The 23,123-nt window shown below is 36.7% G+C and overlaps 1 protein-coding gene and 1 pseudogene across 4 annotated transcripts in view; both read right to left on the minus strand.

The window, feature by feature from the left end:
* PSPC1 (paraspeckle component 1) overlaps positions 1–23,123 on the minus strand; it is a 105,204-nt gene that overhangs the window by 47,752 nt on the left and 34,329 nt on the right. For all 4 annotated transcript variants that reach the window (XR_007461039.1, XM_049646695.1, XM_049646694.1 and 1 more), the window contains exons 5-6: positions 22,194–22,278; positions 8,407–8,512 (exon numbers count right to left, since the gene is read on the minus strand). Coding sequence is in view for 3 of the 4 variants with exons in the window: in XM_049646695.1 (XP_049502652.1) it covers positions 8,407–8,512; positions 22,194–22,278 (191 nt within the window). In the remaining variant the exon portion in view is untranslated. The remainder of the gene's footprint in view (positions 1–8,406; positions 8,513–22,193; positions 22,279–23,123) is intronic.
* Positions 9,538–16,385, minus strand: LOC125934173 (G protein pathway suppressor 2-like; annotated as a pseudogene).

Genomic DNA, 23,123 nt, shown 5'->3' on the forward strand with positions numbered 1-23,123 from the left:
TCTGTCCCCGTCCCCCACGCTGCCCTTTCCCCGCTCCTGCTCACTCTCTCAATAATAAATTTTAAAAAAACATTAAAAAAAATACACCCAAATAAGTTCCACAACAGTGCTGAGGCTACTCAATGCACTCGACACTCCCTTTGCAATCTCTTTCTATACTCTCAAAACTTATTTTTAAAGTTTATTCAAGAGAGAGCACACACACGTACACACAGGGGAGGGGCAGAGAGAGAAGAGAGGAAGAGAATCCAAAGCAGACTCCATGATGTCAGTATGGAGCCAGACGCGGGGCTTGAATCCATGAACCATGAGCTCATAACCTGAACCAAAATCAAGAGTTAAGACACTTAACCGACTGAGCCACCCAGGTGCCCCTAGACTCTCAAAACTTTTTAGCTTTATCTCTGTACACTCTATGCAGATACTCTGCACCTACAATACTCTAATCAAAGACACGGGGCGCCTGGGTGGCTCAGTCAGTTGACCAACTTCGGCTCAGGTCATGATCTCACAGTTCTTGAGTTCAAGCCCCGCATAGGGCTCTGTGCTGACAGCTCAGAGTCTGGAGCCTGCTTCAGATTGTGTGTCTCCCTCTCTGTCTCCATCCCCTCCCCCGCTCATGCTGTGTGTGTGTCTCTCTCTCTCTCTCTCTCTCTCTCAAAAATAAATAAAACATTAAATTTTTTTTAACAAAATAAATAAAATACTCAAAGACCTAATCCTCAACTTGATTCACTTCTGTATCCTCTATGGTACTCAGCACTTTGAACACAGTAAAAACAGTGACCAAATTTTCTTACTAAATGGAAACCTCTAAAATCCTTCTGTAAGTCTAACACTCTGATGGGATATCCAAGTGAGATCGATGAATAGTTAGGTGTACTGAAAACCAAACATCAAAAATTGTTATTTGACTGTTTTTTAAAAACTTACTCTTCATTATGGGATTCCATTATGAAGTCTACAAAAATACATCAATAGTCTTAACACCAATCGTTTCAAAACTACAGATGTTTAACATGAGACATTAGTATTCAATAAATACCAAAGTACAGTGGCCCATAAACAACACTGAAAACCATGTGACTAAGCTGCACTGGTATCTGAAAAATAAGACACCAAACTATTTAATTCTCTGTTTACATCTAAGTAACCACAATATGACAAATGCAACACTCTCAAACTCAAAAACTCAATGAAAGATCAATTAGTGGACAACAAAGTCAGAAAATAATTAGAATGCAATGTGGTAAGTACTAAAAAAGAATCATTATTAAAAATGATACAGCTGAGGTGAGTAGTAACAGAAGGTTATGCATGCACTAAGTGTATGCAGACATTCTCCAGGAGAAAAAAAGAGATAAAGAAATTTTTCTGGATTATAAGCCTCTCTGAAACTCTAATGGAAGGTTAAGACAAAAAAAAGATACTAGTCATCTAATATGACATAAAAATAATTAAGTACAATAAAGTATCCTCTGGTAAAGTTGGTATAGAGTTTAAGAGAGGCTCAGTAAGCATTTCCCTTTGGAGTCATTTGGAAGACTTTTAAATATGAATGATAAAACAGAAGAAGAAAAAACCATTATTTGTAATCATAATGTATGATTAAGATAACCATACATCCTGGTTTGCAAGAGACTGCCCATTTTATGCCTGCTGTAAAAAAAAAGTAACTTTAAATAATACCTATATTCAGTTGTCCTAGTTTGGTTGAAAATTCTTGAGGTTTTCCCCTACAAATGATTAGGTAATACTAAAACTATTAAAAAATCCTTTTGAGAAGTGATCAAAGATGTCAACAGCTGGTTAAAAGTGATACATTTCTTCAACCCAAATACCCCCAATCGTCAAAATTCTAACGATCACTTCCAAAGTATATATGAACATAACATACATAAACACATATTGATTTTTGTATTCACTGGACTACAAAAGCATAAGTCTAGTTCCAATTACGCTCCATCCCAAATATTGAGAAAAGTTCTTGTCTCACTGTAAGAAACACATTAAATTATTTTAGTAAATAAATGAAAACATTAACAATAAAAACACTGGTCACAACTAGAACATTATATGGGAGATCACTGCAATGTAAATGCTATAATTTTGATCATCATCATCATCATGCCCAAACCACTGTAACTGAGCTACTATTATAACAGCAATAGGTACTAACCTGCCCCCCTAGGTCACACCTAAATCTGACACCAAGCTCTACAGCAAATGATTCTTCTGTTATTTCCACAGAATAATGAAGATGCTATAAAAATCCCTTGTAAAATATGTCCTTTTTCTGAATGCTTCAGGTATTTAGACTTCTAAAAAATAATCTTCTTCTGCAATAAAATCAAATCATTTATTAGAGCTAAATAATTTATAGGAAGAGGAGTAATAGCCACGTGGAAACCACAAAATGGCAACTTCTCTCAAAAATTCACAGATCATTTCAGAAAATGTTCTTTGTACCTACTTATTAGTAATTAATGATTATCATCAGTTCTCTCTGCCAACATCTATTAATGAAATTTTATTACTAGCTAGAGTTTCTGTTTTGAGTTTTGTACATGGCACATCAGAGAAAGCTGGGTTGTAAGTAAATCAGTTAAGAGAAACAATGCCCACTCAAGGAGGAGGAAAAAAGACTAACATAAAGAAGTGGCTGATTAAATAGGTCAAATTTGGCAATGCTGATCAAGAGAAGGGAACATTTGAAAGAACAATGCTTTACGTCTCTACTAAGAAAGCATTTGAAAACTCTAAGATATCACCTGTGGGGCAATGATGCTTTATCAAACAGTTCCTCTAATAACTTTTGCTCTGATTTATAACCATGACTACCAATAAACCTTCAGGTCACTAATTTGGACTCTTCAGGGACTTTGATTCTAGGATAAGAGGTGCTCTGTTCAATGAGACTTCTAAAAACACTGGAAAAAAGCATACTGATTAATAAATTTACTTTTAATTCACAAACTCTTTGAGTTTGGTTAACATGAGTCACTTTTTACAGATTCCTCCCAACTCCCAACAATCTGGACCTAGACCAGGGGTCGGCAAACTTTTTTGGTAAAGGGCCAGAATAGTATATATTTCAGGCTTTGCAGGCCAGAGAGGCTTGATATAGTCTCATACGGTTGTGTCACAACTAGTCAACTCTATCATCTTTGGGCAAAGCATCTATAAGCAAAACATAAACACAACAGGCAGTGTTCAGATTTGACCAGGCTTACCCTAGTCTGTCAACCCCCAGTCTAGATGAAATACTTAAAAAACAAAGTTTAAAAAGTTAATGTATGATCTGAGACAATACCTGTAGGTATTGTCCACATATAGGCTGAAAGCTCAACTTTCACACCAAAGTTGTCACACCAAAATCCCACAGAACACTATTCACATAGAATGTTGTGCTACTTACATTGTTAAGTGTATGAATCCTATTCCCCAAGTTGATTGACTCTGAGCCCTCCCTTCAACTCCCCAGGTCCCATAAAAAATTGAACTACTACTATTCTTATTTCAATATTTTGACTATGTCTCATTTCAACATATGGCTAATAGTCTATTTTTGCTAGTGAAAATAAGCAAGCTGAAGAGCTTCTTAAGATGCAGATCCCATGGCTCCAACCCAGACCCACTGTATCAAAAATATGTAGTGGATTGGAACGCAGGCATTTTTCTTTAAGTTCCATAGATGTGCTGCAAAGGTTGAAAACTAGTGAATTTAGCCAAAACTGTGATCAACGGAGAATGCATTAGATTCTACTAGAATCACAAAATGATTCAATTTGTAGGTTGAAGACCTAAGACAAAAACCTACATTTTTAAAAAAGATCCCTGAGTGTTTATTATGCACTATTTGAAAAACACTACCATGGAAGAGGCATTATACCCTTAGCCTCTGGCTACATCTCTTTAATGCTTTTGGCCTAACATACTAGGTAGCTACAATGGAACAATTCTAACAAAAGACACATAACTGGATCAAATTACTGCCTTAGCACGTAATGTACATTTATTTTCAGGTTTATGATGTACATATGTTTAAATATCCAAGGCTATTCCCACCTACTCAAACAAAAATAAAAATTCTTCAAAATTCTTCAATATTCTTCATGTATGTATTTCAAAAATCTGAAGGGCTATTCTTTTATTCACTAAAAAACAAATATTAATATTTACCACACCAAAAAGAAACTTCTAATAAAAAAAAATACTTCTAAAGTCTTAGAACACTGCCCCAATTTACCTATACAAGGTAGTTTATAACTACTTGATACAACTACATACAACTACAGTAGCATGTACATGTTTTTATAATATCATTTTCTCAAGAAAGCCAAGTTTACTCTAAGAAACTTCATTAAAAAATATTCTAATTAAAACCTCCACTTTACTCCAAGGCAAACTGAATCCACAGAAAAAGACTGGTACACTGTAGTATTTAAATGTTTAAACTCCTAAGTCTAGGGGCACCTGAGTGGCTCAGTAAGTTAAGCATCTGACTTAAGCTCAGGTCATAATCTCAAGGTTCTTGAGTTCCAGCCCCACAGGAGGCTCTCCGCTGTCAGCAAAGAGCCTACTTTGGATCCTCTGTCTCCCTCTCTCTCTGCCCCGTCCCCGACTCACACTTTCTCTCTCTCTCAAAAATAAACATTTTAAAATAAAAAATAAAAATAAAAAATAAACTACTTAAATCTATAGTAAGTGGAGTAACCTCAAAAGCTATTAAATTGTGTAAGTAGAAAATCTCAATCTAGTAAGTACTATCTAGAAAATGGTTCAAATACACTCAGCTATAATAAAGATAAGCCTAAGTGTACTTAGGGCACAGCACAAAAATATATACATTGTTATGGTAGCCAAAAATATATTATGCTATAGAAATGAAAAGTAACATGTTTAATTTACGATTACCAGAGCTATTATCAAAGAGCTTGACTTCTAAGAAATAAGGTATGAAATTAAAATGGCACCACTAGTTAACGAAGTTCTGACATATCTTTGAAACCCTTAAAAATATGTTCGTATGTCATAAAATTATGATAAAGTTGAGGCTAACAAAGAAAAACATGACCAGACATGACTGTGTGTTTTCCCTGTTTTATTACTTAAAAAAAAATTATTATTCAAGGAACAAAATATGAATATCAGATTTCATACTTTAAAACCCATACTATTATTTGTGTTGGAATATATCTAATAGGAATATTAGAAAGAAATGAGTGGTGGCATCTTAAACCAAGTAAATCTACTTTATACTTTCACTCTTACTACTTGGGCAAGCTGAACACTTACCATTTGATTCCTCCCTTTAAACTGAACAGTGAAAAAAGAGAAAGCACATAAGAGGGCCTAATTTCAAAGCTTTTAAAAACAAAAACAAACATTAATTTAAAAATTTTTCCCAAAGACAGTTTTCAAAGTAAATGAAGAATAACTGATACAATTCAATGTTTTCTCTATTAACAAAGAATAGTCAAGACCAATAAAGAGCTTTTGTTAACATTTCTTTAGTGTTTCATTAGCTTATATTAACAAGCATTATGAAGCTAGGAACCAAATAAAACTGATACCAAAATGATGAAAAACTTGTCTATCTATAATTTCTAGTCTCAAAAAAAATCTAAAAATCCAACAGAGACTATATTTTCCCCTAAATATTTAATTCCATTGTTACATACTATTTTAAATACAGTTTCTCTTCAGAAAATTAAGAATCTAGTAATGCTGTGCTCTAACAAGAATATTAATTAAAAACAGAAACAAAAAACAAACAAAAAAACCCAGCACCAACTCTCCAGCCCAGGGTTTAGCAAACATCTTCTGTACAGGGTGAAAGAGTAAATATCTTGGGTTTTGTGAGTCACAAATACTTTCTAACATTCTTTTATTTTTCTTATCCACCAACTCTTTAAAATGTAAACACCATTCTTAGCTCGGTGGCAGAGTGGTATGAAACTAGGCAGTGGTCCCAGGCTATATATAGTTTGCTGACTTCTACTCTAGCCAAATTAATCTCATGATGCTTCAAATATGCAATATATGCTTTAAGTGACTACTTGAAAACAAAGATATCTTAATGTTAAAATAGATCATCATCTACATTTTCTAAGAGCATAATCTTGTGAAACAATAATCTATTTTTGAAATGCCAAAAAATCCATCATGAGTATTTTAAATACTTTTCTTCTCAAAGTTCACTGGATATTTGTAAAATTTTACCCACCATTAAAATGAATTTTAAACATAACAAATGTTTTCAAATTAAAGAATCTACATACTCCAATTTTAAATTGTAGCAACATTTCCAAATAATTTTTTAATAGAGAAAATTAAAATCTGCCCTTATATACCTATATTATACCTATATTAAATTATACCTATATTAAATGCCACTGAACATATATTAAAAAGTGGTATGTATTTTAAAAATTGTGAAATAATTTCAAAGAAGAGTCTGCAATCAAGTTTATGATATAGCCAACTTAAAGTTTAACAGAATGCATTTTACTTTTTTCCTAAGTCACCTAAATGATTTACGTATATGACGTTATTACAAATAGCTACACATGTGTTCCAAGAATTTAAAGTTTATGCCAGAAGAATAGTAAGAAAGATAATTCCGCCATCTTTAACCATAAGCAAGCACTTTAGGAAAAGAAATGTTCAGGTACATAAAGGGACAAGGAAGAATTTCCTAATCCTACATGTTATGAAATAATTTCCCTAAGAAATGTTATCATAGGTGGTTTACATCTTGATAGTATTTGAAGATAAAAACATGTAATCACTAGTTTCCAAAACATGGACCTGCAAAATTTTAGTGTATGTGCTGCCAAAGCGAGCACGGGCCTGCAAAATTTTAATTCCACATACTCTCATGACATCATAAAATATCCTCGCATTGATAAATCCAACAGATTTATATTCACATGTAACAACCAAAAGACCAAATGCCACAGGTTAAAATATATCATAAGCAAATACTATGTATCCAAGGAAGAAAAAGAGAATTGCAAAATAATGCTAGAAATTACTCAAAAGAAAATTTATAATGCTTAAAACGCTCAACTAATTTGGTAATGGAATTCAGATATCAATTAAACCTTTAGTATGATTTATAAATAAGAAACTTTCCTAACTGAATTTAAATGCCGCGTAATTTTTAGTCAAAGGATACTGACGTGATGCAAGCTAAGATAAAAATTTCTTGTAGTTACACAAGTTAGGATGTATTTTTTTCTGTGCGTATCCTTCTTAATGAAAAAAGTTTAAAATTTTTCTAGGGACAGAAGAACAGGGACAGAGAAGGCCAGCAAAAAGAGTCATGACTTAATAATATTAAGGAATCATGGCTTTTGAACAGCTAGAGAAAAAAACACTAGTAAATATTTTTCAGAATAATGACTGTTAAAATGGCATTCATCTAAAGGTGAAGAATAAGACTGTTAGTTAACAATAAGAACATGTGCATTATAACATATTTGAAGTATTCGTGTTTGCCCTACCATTTTGCCTACCCAAAACAAAAACCTGAATTAGACCAAATCTTTGGAACTCCTGTTTATGAGAAACTCAGGGATAAAGAAACTTGTTAAACATCACTGCAAGGATAAATTCAACACAATATAGGATGTGAAATACTCTATACAACAAGGATCTGTTTCTTAAAAAGATAAAAAAAAAATTTAAAGGGGGAAGAGAAAACCTACAGACTAAAAACACTAGATTTATCAGCCAATTTGAAGAAACCAATTGTAAACCAACAAAATAAATAAAATATATAAATTTTATTTATATTTTATAAAATATAAAATATATCTCTATGCTGATAGAGCAGAGCGTGCTTGAGATCTTTCCTCTCTACCCCTCTCTCTCTCTGTTCCTCCCCCACTCTCACACATGTGCTCTTCCTTTCTCAAAATAAATAAACATTTAAAAAATAATGGTAATTCAGGAAAGTGGGTATACTTAAAGATGAAAAGACCAGCTATGTGTTGATAACTGTCATCGTTGGGTAATAAGCACATACTAGTGTACCTTTGTATATATTATTCTACATTTGTAAATATCTAAAATCATCTAATACAAAGAATTTTTAATACCAGTAAATGATGAAATCAAGTAGAGAATATAGATTTATCAAGAGTTCTAATTTAGTAGCATATATTAAAAAAAGATAAAGTAGAAAATTTTTAACATCCTTTCATAAAACATTAATAGTATGTTCAGAAACTACTTTTAAGTTATTACCTGTAAGAAGTTAACAAAATCATTAGTTTAACATAAACACGAGAAATTCAGGAAGACTAAAAAATATATAAACCAATATCCAAAGAAATTAAATATACACTGTGCACCTAACAATATAAAATAATTTTAGTTAACTAGTACTTTACTTACATTCTCCATATAGTTTGGCTTAAAGCCCTCTTGCTGTCGCCTGAGTTCCTCCTGTTCTCTGTGTCGGATCATTTCTTCCTCACGGCGACGGTGCTCTTCCTCATGTCTGAAAGATTTTTAAATAAAAATTGCAACATGTAAGCCATTACCAGGAATTGTATTTCATGTAAAACAAAACCATTTATAAGTAACTTTAGGCAAAATCTGTGAATAATGATTGACTTACTAGATTTACCTTCCTTCTTCTAGTTTGCTCTAAGCCTTAATTAATCAACTAACCCAAAGAAATAAAAGTACCTAGGGTAAATCAAAAAACAGAGTAACAACATGTAACTAAGTTAGTTATGTGCTTATGGTCAAGAAATCAGGAGTCCAAAAGCTCAAACATGTACTCTCTTACTGTATATAAAGAGAAAGGGTGGGATCTATCACTGGCATAAAGGCACTCAGAACCAATCCCAATCTAAGCCACTGCAAAGAACAAAACTGCCTAGTCAAAAAATCTATCGTGTCTAAGGAATCCTTAACAAACTCTCTCTCCATTTTATCAACCCCCTGAAGAAAACCTCTAGGACAGGTGTGAGGTTACCATCTGTTTTTGTACATCAAGTTGTAAAAGACAATCAGGTACTTAATGTCTACAGCTACCACTGGGTCAGAGCAGTGCTGAGTAGTTGAGACAGAAACCATATGACCTGCAAAGCCTAAAATATTTACCATTTAGTCCTTAGCCGTTTTCCAAGAAAAAGTTTGCCAACCTCAGTCCCAGAGGTATATTTAAGCATGTGAGAGAAAAAAATATTGAACTATAATATGTGTGCACAATTACTAGTAAATCAGCAATTACTTATGATTACAAGAAAAAAACCTACAAAATAACACTGAAGTTTAACAGGCTCACATTATATTGGCTTTTATGTCAATGCAAATTCAAGTGTATATGCCTCCACCCAAAAACTAAAAAATAATTTAAATAGTGAAGACTATATAATACTGATGTCCTCTCCTTAAGTCACATTTTCTAAATTGCTCATTTAAGTACCTTATTACACTAAGTGTAACAATCAAATTTCAAGATACTCTGTTGTTTGCTGTATAATGCTTCCTCCCCTAAACACAACTCCATGAACTAAAAGAAATGATATATCCCACAGACAGCACAAAAACCACTGGTTGAAGAATTTGTGTCAGACCACAGGTTAGTAACAAGACAATGTTTCTAAGAAATTTTAAGCAAAATCTAGACTATTTTGAGATTTTTGTCTAAGTCTCCAATATACATTTCCATTGTAAATTGAGTATTCAAGTAAAATGGTTAATCTACTTCTTGGACGTTAACACACTCATAAATTTTACTATAAAGAAAACACTTTCATATTCACATAGCTGAAAATATATGCAGGTACAGGTAAAAATTTCCTATTCAATAGGGCGCTTGGGTGGCTCAGTCAGTTAAGTGTCTGACTTCAGCTCAGGTCGTGATTTCATAGTTTGTGAACCTTGTGTTGGGCTCTGTGCTGACAGCTCGGAGCCTGGAGCCTGCTTTGGAGGAGAGTCTTCCTCTCTCTCCGCCTCAGCCCTGCTTGCTCTCTGTCTCCCAAAAATAAGTAAACATTTAAAAAAAAAATTTTTTTTTTAATTTCCTATTCAAAAACTCTAATACGTATGTTTTGAAATTCAGTTTTCCTGATTTCGAAAAGGGTTCATGCACGGTTATTATATAACTAGTAAGATCTGGGACAGAACCCAATAATCAACCACACTGGCATTTCCCCAGTAAGATGAACATTCATTTTGGTGAAAATAGTAAAGGTCTGATACAACCACAGACCTAAATACATGTCAGGTTTTGTCATCAAATAGGCTCTTATCAGATCCTGCCACAAAATGATACATTTTGGTTTTCAAAGTTCTTTGGTCTTCAGAATTGCAACAAAGACCTTGTTCAGGGATAATTTGTAAGATGTAATAGAATTTTAAATGTGCAAGTCCATTTCCAGTAAACTAAAAAGAAATATCTGCACAAATGTGCAAGGATGTATGTACAGGTACACACTGTACAGATATACACTGTGGCATTAATTAAAAGGAAAAGGTTGAAGACACAATCAACTATAAACGGGAAACAAGGATGGCCCATTGATGCCAAGGAACACACAACAACTGTTACAAAGGCAGATTTGCATTTACTGACACAAAACAAAGTCTAAGGTAAAGCTGCCAGAAAAAAAGCAAGTAAAAAAACAGCATCCGTATTACTGCTTCTAAAAATTATTTGTGTGAGAACAGAAGAAGGTAGAAAAAGTTTGTCACAGTGGGAATACTCTAGAGAACAGGACCATTAACTCTTTTATTTCATACATGTAATGTATCATTGAGTTTTGGGTGTTTTTTTTTAATTTTTTTTTCTGAGAGACAAAGAGAGACGGAGTGCAAGCAGAGGAGGGGCAGAGAGAGAGAGGGAGAATCCGAAGCAGGCTCCAGGCTCCGAGCTGTCAGCGGGGCTCAAATCCACGAACCGCGAGATCATGACCTGAGCTGAAGTCAGATGCTTGACCGACTGAGCCACCCAGGTGCCCCTGCCATAACATTTTAAAATTAAAACAAAATAAAGTATTTTAAACAAAATCTGTAATGTACTTCTGTCATTATTAAAGCAGGGTTTTTTTCCTGATATAATGTAAGAATAGATTTATAAACCAGGAGGAAAAATAAGGTAAAAAGGTATAATCACTTTAAACAGTTATTTTTCCCTTCTTTTCCTTTGTCTATAAATTCGAGAAGTTCTACTTAATTTTGAAATAAGTTCTGATACCACACCGGTAATTCCAAAATCTGAACATACGGACAATATTCAGAAATATTCCCTATTGTACATACGTTTGCTTTTAATTTTTTCTATTCCACAAGATGCTTTAATGAGTATCTTTACATGTACATTTAATGTCTCTTCAAGTGAAGGATAACTTCCTAGGTTACATTTACAAATGGAACTAATAAGTAAAAAAGGTGTGGCAAATTTTAACATCCTTCATGTTACACTTAATTGCAAAGTGATAAAACTTCAATTTTACAATTTAATTTGAACCCACTAATTATTCTCAGGCCTCACATATTTTCGTAGGGCTTTGAAAAATAGAAAGGATCTAGAAACTAAACGATGATATAAATAATGGATAAAAGTGTCCTGCTATTCTTTGTTCCTTTTTATTAGCACATGCCCTCCACACATATTGCAGGGCTAAGTAAGATCTTTGTGTTGAAATGACATAAAAAAGGAAAACAGGTGGATGGATAGATGAGTGAGCAGAAGGGTGGTAAGAGAAGGAATGAAGAAATAAAAGAATAAATGCACTACTAAAGTGGTCAAGTCACAGTCTGAATAAGCTCATCAACACCTTGTTCTAGTCTTCCTTCTTCACTGCAACGGTCTCTGAAGAATTAAGTGACCCATGAGAAACTTAATAATTTATTTGTAGCACTAAAAGGAAACCAGAAAATTGTATACCCTGGATAAATTATTTAATTCCTCTCAAAACATACTTTCTTATGCCATTCTGTCAATCTTCTAACTAAAGTGAAACAAAAAAGCAGAGTCCAAATTATCTGGCTTATTAATAATTAAAGCTGTCTTGTATGGTAGGAACCTCAGTCAGATGTATTTCTTCAGTTTAAGTGCCATAATTTTATTTGCTTTCCCTTGAAAGTACAGAAGATTTTTGACAATTATTAGTGAAAGTTCCAAGACACATTGTCCCCTTTCCTTTATATATGCTGCAAAACTGCTCAATTTTCAGACAACTTGCTCACATTTTTATTTTTTTTAATAGTGTTTATTTTTGAAAGACAGAGACAGAGTGCAAGTGAAGGAGGAGCAGAGACAGAGGGAGACACGGAATCCGAAGCAGGCTCCAGGCTCTGAGCTGTCAGCACAGAGCCCAATGTGGGGTTCGAACCCACAGATCGCAAGATCATGACCTGAGGCGAAGTCAGATGTTTAACGACTGAGCCACCCAGGCGCCCCTCTTTTTGTTTTTTTTGTTTGTTTGTTTGTTTTTTAAGAATTATTTTAAGGGCACACAAGAGATGGGGGGGCAGGGAGGAAGGGAAGGAGAGAGAGAGGATACCTCAAGCATGCCCCCACCCAGCATGGAGCCCCATCTAGACCCTGGGACCATAACCTGAGCCGAAACCAAGAGTTGGACTGAGTTACCTAGGCACCCCTGTTCACATTTCTTAAATCAAGATTCTTACAGATAATTTCAAAAGAAACTTCCTAGTCAAAATATAAAAAAAAAGCCTTTCTAGTTGGCAGACATAGGGTTAAGATTGTTAACAGATTTATCCCTGCCTGTATCTGCTACAATACAGCTAAGTATCAAGACTACCCATAAGATCATCACATGTTGAATTACTCTTGCTGATAGTACACAGCTATCTGAATTTCAAATTGAATCTGATATACTCCAGCATAATAAATAAAATTAATGAGGGGCGACTGGCTGGCTCAGTCAGAAGAACATACAAGTCTTGACCTCAGGGTTGTGGATTCAAGCCTCACAATGGGTGCATACTGCTAAAATAATAAACTTAAAAAATATGTAAGATTAATGAAAAAACATTCAATTACAAATTACCACATACAAAGAACACTCATCACGTCAAGCAACCAACATTTCACCTAATGTGCAAATAGGCACCCTTTTAAAAATTACTACGTACTCCATAGTTTCTGCACTTCACTTTAATAATCTGATCACTCCAACTATCCGCCTCCCTATGCTTCTCTAAATTCCAAAGAGGCAAAACTCGTACTTGTGTCTTTTACTCCCAAGTATATCCCTAATACTTATGATCCTTTTTTTTTTTTACTTATTTCTAATTTCAAATGAGAACAAAAAAGTTAACAAAACTTAACAAAAAAGTTGCAGAAACAGTACAGAATGTCTATCCCTCATGCAGCATCCCCTAATATTAACATCTTAACGCAAACATAGTACAACTATTAAAAGTAGAAATTAACATTAGTATATTACAATTAAACTACAGATTTTATTCAGATTTCACCAGTTTCCCTATTAATGCCCTTCTTCTGTTCTAGGATTCTTTCTAGAATCCATTACATTGTATTTAACTATTCTCTTTAGTCTACTTCACTTTCAGTCTTTCTTGGTCTTTCATGAACTTGGCATTTTTTTTCTTTTCCAGTGCCATGTAGGTTTCACTGCCCGGGCCTGGGACAGACAAGGGATCCTCACCCATGGCAGGGTGAGGAGGGGATGGAGATGAGGTTGATAATAAAATATGGTTTGTGGTAGAATCACGTGTTCTGTCTTTGCTGAAAAAGACCCAAGGGCCTGGTTAGCTGGTAACTGCAAAGTCTAATTTTTCTGTGGACTGCACATGCAGGTGCAGCAGGAAGCTTTTCCTGCTGGTTACACCTGCAGGAAGCAGCTGGGAGGTACCGAGTCCAAAAGCTAGATGCATGGGGCACAGGGAGGAATAAGTCAGAGAAGCCAGTCTGTTAGCTACCATGTTCCACCTGCTTTTGTAAGTACAGGGCACCACCAGGCTGGAAGCTATCTGGGTGGGCTGAAAATGACCAGGCACAGCATAGGGCTGTAACTGTGGCTGAGACAGGTACTGCACTTCAGTAAATGCTGAAGGTGCTGAGCTGTTGACTAGGACTACAAGCCAGCATCTTGGGTCCATAGTGAGATGGGGGATGAGCAGTCTCACGGACGCTCACGGACTGCCTCGGGATTGCCTATGCTCTGGGCCATTATTATTGCCTCTGCAAAAACAGCTGCTGAACCCATGTAGTGCTGGGTTGTAAGCACTTGGGAGACTGCATCTCTGTTTGACTTTATCAGCTGCCAAAAGGATGCCAGGGTGATTCTGTGCTCCAAGGCTCGTCCCCCGCTACGTGCTGAAGAGGTGAGATCCTGTATAAACAGTCACTCTGCTGGTATGCAGGTGATGTCGGAGTGGTCAGGTCCTCTGCTTTTTCTCCTCCATTTTTCTTCACGTAAAACTTTTCTTGGGCTGTAGGAAAAGCTACTGCCTCTTCCTGTAGGGCCACAAGCTTCTCCTGCAACTTCAGGATGTGTTCTGTGGTTCCATCTACTTTTTCTTCCTTCTCTCCTGCTCTTCCTTCAACCTGTTTCATCATCTTACACACCTCTCCTTCCTACTGCAAACCACACTCCTGGCTCCATCATGATGAGCTAGTACAATGCCCAGGCCATGGTACTAGAATCCTTGGGGCATTCCAGGAATGCAGGAATGGGATTGCTGGGGGCACCTGGGCCATGGGAGCCTTGCTCTGTCACTGACTGCCAGACCTTGTACTGGACATGTGGGGCAGAAGGTCCTCAGGGGGTACCATGCCCAGCTGAGGCAAAAGCCCACCTATGTGCTGCCATGGTCAGGTGCGCAGCACTTGCCTCCCTGCCCTGCCAGCCTGGCAGCCAGAGGTCTACCATGTGCACAGGCCAGGGTCTCTAGCCTGAGCACTCAGCACACCTTCTTCCCCACCAGCCTCAGGGTGAATCTGACACTTAAAAAAAAAAACAACAAAAAAAAAAACTGATTATTTTGTACAATGTCCTTCAAGCTGGGCTCATGTTATATGCCCTCATGAAAATGTCCAATGCTAGAAATGTTTGGCAAAAAAAAAACAAAAACAAAAAACAAAAAAACGCAAAAAAATGACAATGTATCCTTCTGAGTATATCGTATCAAGGAGTACCTGGTGTCAATGTCTCATTACAGGTGACATGAACCTTAATGCTTGTTGCTTCTCTGCTTTAAATTTACTATTTTTCCATTAGTACGTAATACAAAAGAGAAACGTAAACTGCGTTTCTCAAGTTTGGGCATAAATTTGAAACACCCATCAGTACATCTTGTTTGTAACAATTATTACTACATGGCATGCCCACTGGTGATTTTCTCTCTCTCATTCCTTCCATACTGATTGTTGTTCTATTTTAAGGAAAAGCTGTCCATTGTCTGCCATTTATTTATTCATTCAATTGTTTACTTTTATCAGCATGAGCTTCTGGATATCTAATTTATTCTGCAGTTTAAAATGTAGTATTATCAGGGCTCCTGGGTGGCTCAGTTGGTGGAGCATCTGACCTCAGCTCAGGTCATGATCTCCCAGTTTGGCAGTTCAAGCCCCGCATCAGGCTCACTACTCAGTGCACTTTGGATCCTCTGTCCCTCTCTCTTGGCCCCTCCCCTACTGCACTTTCTCAAAAATAAATAAAATATTTAAAAAAAAAAAGTTCTATAAGAAAAATAAAATCTAATACTACCATTTTTTATTTTGTTGTTGAAATTTTTCCAAGTTTGGCCATTTAGGAGCACCTTCATTGTGGCTCCTATGTATTTTCAACGTGTCTCATCTTTTATGAATATAGGTCTACTGCATTGTATTGGGTTTTGCTTTACTGCACATACAGTATTTTTTTATACAATTTTTTTTTCTTTTTTTACAAACTAAGGGTGTGGCAACTCTGTAGGCTATTGGTGCCACTGTTCCAAAAGCACTTGTTCACTTTGTGTCTTTGTGTCATATTTTGGTAGGTAATTATCAAAATATTTCGTTACTATATTTGTAAGGCTGATGTGTGATGATTTTTTTTTTTTAACGTTTATTTATTTTTGAGAGAGAGAGAAACAGAGCATGAACGGGGGAGGGGCAGAGACAGAGGGAGACACAGAACTGGAAGCAGGCTCCAGGCTCTGAGCCATCAGCCCAGAGCCTGACGCAGGGCTCGAACTCACGGACGGTGAGATCATGACCTGAGCTGAAGTCAGACGCTTAACCGACTGAGCCACCCAGGCGCCCCATGATGTGTGATGATTTCTGATGTTGCTTACTACTGTAATTGTTGTGAGGCACCACAAACCACACCCACATCCGGACAGTAAACATGATCAATAAACACTGTATAATCTAACTGCTCCATCAACGAGCCATTCCCTCCTCTCTCTCCCCTCTCTTCTCTCTCTTTCTCCTTGGGCCTCCCTACTCCTTGAGACACAACAATATTGAAATTAGGCCAATGCCTAATCCTAGAATGGTATTTAAGTATTCAAGTGAAAGGAAGAGTTGCATGTCTCTTACTTTAAATCAAAAGCTAGAAATGATTAAGCTTCATGAGGAAGGCATGGTGAAAGCCAAAAGAGACCAAAAGCTAGGCTACTTGCACCAAACAGTTAGCAAAGTTGCAAATACAAAAGAAAAGTTCTTCAAAGAAATAAATCAAAAAGTGCTACTCCACCGGCACCTGGGTGGCTCAGCTGGCTGAGCGTCTGACTCTTGGTTTCGGCTCAGGTCATGAACTCATGGCTTCATGGGTTCAAGCTCCACACTGGGTTGTGCACTGACAGCGTGGAGCCAGCTTGGTAGTCTCTTTCCACCTCTCTCTCTGCCCCTCCCCAAATCGTGCTATCTATCTCTTAAAGAAACAAACAAAAAAGTGTTACTCCAGTGAACACAGGAATGATAAGAAAACAAAATAGCCTTGTTGCTGGAATGGAGGACTTTAAGTACATTACATAGAAGATCAAACCAGCCACAAGGTTCCCTACAGACTTAATCCAGAACAAGGCCCTAATGCTATTCAATTCTATGCAGGTTGAAAAAGGTGAAGAAACTACAGGAAAAAAATTTATGAAGCTAGCAGAGATGTAGAAGCTGCCATCAAGTTATCCAGAAGATGTAGCTTAGATAATTAACGAAGGTGGCTACACTAAACAACAGATTTTCAATGTAGACAAAATAGGCTTATACTGAAAGAAGATGCAATCTAGGACTATCATGGCTATAGAAGGCTGTCTGTCTTGTTAGGGGCTAAGGCAGCTGGTGACCTGAAGGTGAAGCCAATGCTCACTGACCATTCTGAAAATTCTAGGGCCCTTAAGAATTATGCTCAACCTACTGTTCTATGCATTGCCCAACAAAGCCTGGATGACAGCACATCTTTTTACAATGTGGTTTACTGAGTATTTTAAGCCCACTGCTGAGATCTTCTGCTCAGAAAAAAAAAAAAAAGAGTCCTTTCAAAATATTGCTGCTCACTGACAATGCAACTAGTCACCCAAGAGCTCTGGTGGCAATATACAATGACTTTGATGTTTTCATGCCTGCTAACAACGTCCATTCTACAGCCCACAGACCAAGGAGCAATTCTGACTTTTAAGTCTTATTTTTTTAAAAATACATTTCACAGGGCGCCTGCGTGGCTCAGTCGGTTAAGCGTCCGACTTCGGCTCAGGTCATGATCTCGCGGTCCGTGAGTTCGAGCCCCGCGTCGGGCTCTGTGTTGACAGCTCAGAGCCTGGAGCCTGTTTCAGAATCTGTGTCTCCCTCTCTCTCACCCTTCCCTGTTCATGCTCTGTCTCTCTCTGTCTCAAAAATAAATAAACGCTAAAAAAAAAATTTTTTTTTTTTTTAAAATACATTTCACAAAGCCAGAGCTGCCCTAGACAGTGATTCTTCTGATGGATCTGGGCAAAGTAAAATGAAAAACTTCTAGAAAGGATTTCACCATTCTAGGTGCCACTAAGAACATCTGTGCTTCAAAGGAAGAGGTCTATCAACATTAACAGGAGTTTGAAGAAGTTGACTCCAACCCAACCCTCATGGATGACTTTGAGTTGAGGGGCTCAAGACATCAGTGGAGGAAGTAAATGCAGATGTGGTGGAAAGAGCAAACGAACTAGAATTACAATTGAAGCCTGAAGTTGTGATTGAATTGCTGCAGTCCCATGACCAAACTTTAACAAATGAGAAGCTGCTTCTATGGATATGCAAAGAAATTAGTTTCTTGAAATGGGATCTACTACTAGTGAAGATGCTGTGAAAATTGTTGAATTGACAACAAAGAACTTAGCATATTACATAAATGAAGCTGATAAAGCATCAGCAGGGTTTGTAAGGATTGGCTCCAATTTGAAGTAAGTCCTACTGTGGGTAAAATGCTATCAAATAGCATCGCATACGACAGAGAAATCATTTGTGAAGAGTCAAAAAAATTGCCACAGCCTCCCCAACCTTCAGCAAGCCCCTCATCAGTTAGTAGTCATCAACAGCAAGAAAAGATGTTACACCAACAAAAAGATTACAATTCACTGAAAGCTCAATGATGGTTAGCACTTTTTTTTTTTTTTCATTTTTTTAAGTTTATTTATTTATTTTGGGGCACCTGGGTGGCTGAGTCAGTTAAGCATCTGACTTTGGCTCAGGTCATGATCTCGCAGTTTGTGAATTCAAGCCCTGTGTCATGCTCTCTGCTGACAGCTCAGAGCCTGGAGCCTGCTTCAGATTCTGTGTCTCCCCCTCTCTCTGTCCCTCCCCTGCTCATGCTCACTCTCTCAATAATAAATAAATGTTAAAAAAAATAATTCTTTTTAAGTTTATTTATTTTAAGAGAGAGCAAGCACAAGTGGGGGGGGGGGGGGGGGCAGGGAGCGAGGGAGAGAAAGAATTCCAAGCAGGCTCCGTGGCATCAGCACAAAGCCCAGGGTGAGGCTCAAACCCGTGAAACGTGAGATCATGACCTGAGCCGAAATGAGTCAGGCGCTTAACCGACTGAGCCCCACAGGCATCCTCCACTTTTTTTTTATCAATAAAGTGTTTTTTCATTAAGGTGTGTACATTTTTTTTTTTAATTTTTTTTTCAACGTTTTTTATTTATTTTTGGGACAGAGAGAGACAGAGCATGAACGGGGGAGGGGCAGAGAGAGAGGGAGACACAGAATCGGAAACAGGCTCCAGGCTCCGAGCCATCAGCCCAGAGCCTGACGCGGGGCTCGAACTCATGGACCGCGAGATCGTGACCTGGCTGAAGTCGGGCACTTAACCGACTGCGCCACCCAGGCGCCCCAAAGGTGTGTACATTTTTTTAGACATAACGCTCTTGGCACACTTTATACACTTTGTACAGTGTATAGTGTAAATGTTAACTTTTATATGTACTGAGAAACCAAAAAATTAATCTGATACCTTTTATTGCAATATTCACTTTACTCCAGTGGTCTGATACCAAACTTGCAGTATCTCAGAGGTACAACTGTACTTTCTTATTCTCTGGCACAACATTCCAGGATCATCTCACACCTTCCAGTCCAGTAATCAACCACTTCTCCACAAAGCCTTGGTTCCATTTATTACAGAATGGTGTTTAGAAACTAAAATCTGGGCACGATGTGTGTTAACCACTTCTAGGTGGACAAGGATTATGAAATACATGTATGTATGTGAACCCACACATACACACACACATCTATATTTCTGTCTAAATTAAATACACTGAGTTCATACCAATACCTCTGATCCCAATTCAACACCCCAGGATTCATTTTAGTAGCCTTTCTCTTTCTCCAACAAGGAGAAAACCTGCATTTGATTATCTATATTTGTTCATCTGTTTACTCAAAAAAAAATACATATACATTCTTTCCATTAAAGACCTAATCAGGGGAGCCGGGTTGCTCAGTCGGTTAAGCGTCCAACTCTTGATTTCAGCTCAGGTCAGATCTCACGGTTCATGGGTTCAAGCCCCGTGTCAGGTTCTGCACTGATAGCATGGAGCCTGCTTGGGATTCTCTCTCCTCTCTCTGCCCCTCCCCTGCTCTCTCTCTCAAAATAAATAATTAAAAAAATTAAAAAGTCGTCTCAGAACTGCTAGCTCATATCCCTGTGAGAAACACATTAACTAGATTAAAATTTTGATGTACTGTTTTTCTTGCCATTGGCTTATACTGTCCAGTCAAGACAGTGTTTTCCAAAGTTATTTAGGGTCCTTATTTCCTTCCCCAGCCCCTTTCAGAGTGATAATGTTATTCACTTGCAATACAACTATGTTCTTTTGTTTTAAGATTTTATTTTTAAGCAATCTCTACACCCAATGTGGGGCTCGAACTTATAACCCTGAGATCGAGAACTGCATGCTCCACCAACTAAGCCAATCCCCCATTTGTTTTTCTTTTTATGCCCTTTTATGGGTTCTCCGACACTGGTTATTTTTTTAGCAGATGAAGGGTAGAGTACTAATTCTAAAAGTCTAGCTGTCAAGTATAAATATCAGGGAAAGATGGAGTCATAGTTTTATGTATGGGAGGGAAGGTTTCCTTTTCTTGTAAAAGTAGAAGAGACTAACATATTTACATAAAAAGAAGCAACAAGGAAGAAGTTGGCAAAAGGTCCCTTGTGTAAGGAAAACATGCAGGCCGTTTTATACAATAGTGGTTCTCAAGCTTTATGATGCATTAGAATCACCTGGAAGATTTTTAAGCACAGTTGGCTGGTCTCCACCCCTACCATTTCTGATTCACCAGTTGGGGGATGTGGAGGCTTGAAAATAGAATGCTGGGCACCTGGGTGGCTCAGGAGGTGGAGAGTCTGACTTTTGGTTTCAGCTCAGGTCAAGATCTCTCGGTTTGTGGGATCAAGCCCCACGTTGGGCTCTGTGCTGACGGAGCAGAGCCTGCTTAGCATTCTCTCTCTCTCTCTCTCTCTCTCTCTCTCTCTCTCTCTCTCTCTCTCTCCCTTCCCCTCCCTCCCTCTGCCACTCCCTCACTCCTTCTCTCTCAAAATAAATAACCATTAAAAAAAAATGCGAATGCTGCCTGTCAAAATACCATAATTTCAGAATAAGTAGGTTAGAGTGAAATCAGAGTAGTTCCAAGACAGAAACATATATACATTGTTTTAATCAAGCACAAAGTTAGAAAAAATACATTAAAATATACTGAATACTATCTATCTCCAGACCATACTTGAAATTTATTCAAGGTTTTCACTTTGTCTTTTATTTTTTATTTCCCACGATCACCTTACTTTCTACCACAAGCACTTACTACCTTTATAACACTTAAAAAACCAAACTTCAAGTGTGCTTAATGTATCATAGCTTTGAGGGGCACCTGGGTGGCTCGGTAGGTTAAGCGTCCGACTTCAGCTCAGGTCATGATCTCACAGTTCGTGAGTTCTAGCCCCATGTCAGGCTCTGTACTGACAACTCAGAGCCTGGAGCCTGCTTCAAATTCTGTGTCTCCCTCTCTCTCTGCCCCTCCCCTGCTCGCACTCTCTCTCTCAAAAAATAAACATTAAAAAAGAAAAAAATTTTTAAACATATCATAGCTTTGTTTATAACATTTCCTAATTACTATGATTTTCAACAACTCTTAAAAGTAACATTTATCTCATTATATTTCACAATTAAATATTTCTGGTATAAGAAAAGCTGTTAATTTTTATTTATACATCTTAGATCAACCAGTCTCCCAAACATCCTTATTTAACCTAAAATATTTTAAGTTGACCATCACAGTTGTCTATCGTGTAGTGAGATTTCTAAATGCCCATACCCCTTTTTAATCATGTATCCCACTTCCATAAATCTTTAAGCAAATTATCAGAAGCCCAAAACAAGAAAAACTAAAACTAAGAGCAGTTAATATATAGCCATCTCTAGAAAAAAATGATCCAGGAAATCATAACACATTCTTACAAATTATATGAGGCACCTAAGTCCCTTATGTACATTCACAGTGAATGCAAAGTGTCCATAACCAGCTAAGAAAAAAAAGGAAACATAAGAATAACAGAGAACTATGCTAGTTTATAGTCAAAATGGAAAATTTTGTTACTTTTCTGTATGTTCCAACTTGTACAATTTGTTTATAATAGGCAGTAGGAAATTTTATCAATAACACACACAACAAAAACTGGGTATGTTCACATATGTATTATGGCGATGTTCTTTTACCTCAGTTGTATTTGCTTCCGTTTTTGCAACTCTTGGTTTCTGAGTTCTTCCAATCGTCTGAGTTCTTCTTGACGCCTCATTAGATCTATAAAATAAACCACACATTAATATTTCTACCTTCTCTTTCTGTATTTTTAAATCAATAAACATATTACTGACAATATATTTAGTAACTTATTCATATTCACACACCTAGCTTCTCTTTTGTCTGTTATACCATCTTATAATGAAAGATTATATAAGCTGTATAATCAAATTACTATCTTTTCTGGACCTGTTTGTTTCTTCATAGGTATGAAAATAATAAAATTCATCCTTATGTTAATAAATTAAAATGGGTAGTAATTGTTTTAACATAAAGCCTAGAACATACTAAAAATGGAATAAATGGCAGACATATTTTCATGTACACTCGTAAACACATTAAAATTTTTTTCAGCAGTGAATATAAAGCACAAAAAGATGCTTTGGGAGACATGAACAGAGGACACATAAGACCAGAACACACAAACAGAATAAAAAGATAAGATGCTGCTTAAAACCAAAAGAATATCCCTCCCAAAATACAATTAGTGTTAAGATTCCTCCTATGCAAAGTCAATTTCTTATAAAAACAAGCAATGAGAGAATTCTTTCTTATAAAGGGAATAAAGGCTGAATTCTGATATTAACAAGATCATTTTAATTTTAAACAAGATGAGCATTCCTGCTGTCATGAATCTTTGCTATATCAAGAACAGGGGTTCCAGAGTAGTACAAGATGAGAAAAAGTACATTTGTTTTACCCAAGTGCTAAAGAATCTTTGTTAATATCTTACCAAATTATTATGTGTGCATACACACATGGATCAAAAAATATTAAAATACTCTGCATAGCACAATTACTGGTTGCTTTTATTTCCCTTTTCCCTTATCATGTTATCTGAAATT

This window comes from Panthera uncia (genome assembly GCF_023721935.1).
Source record: "Panthera uncia isolate 11264 chromosome A1 unlocalized genomic scaffold, Puncia_PCG_1.0 HiC_scaffold_16, whole genome shotgun sequence".
In the NCBI taxonomy this organism is placed as follows: Eukaryota; Metazoa; Chordata; class Mammalia; order Carnivora; family Felidae; genus Panthera; species Panthera uncia.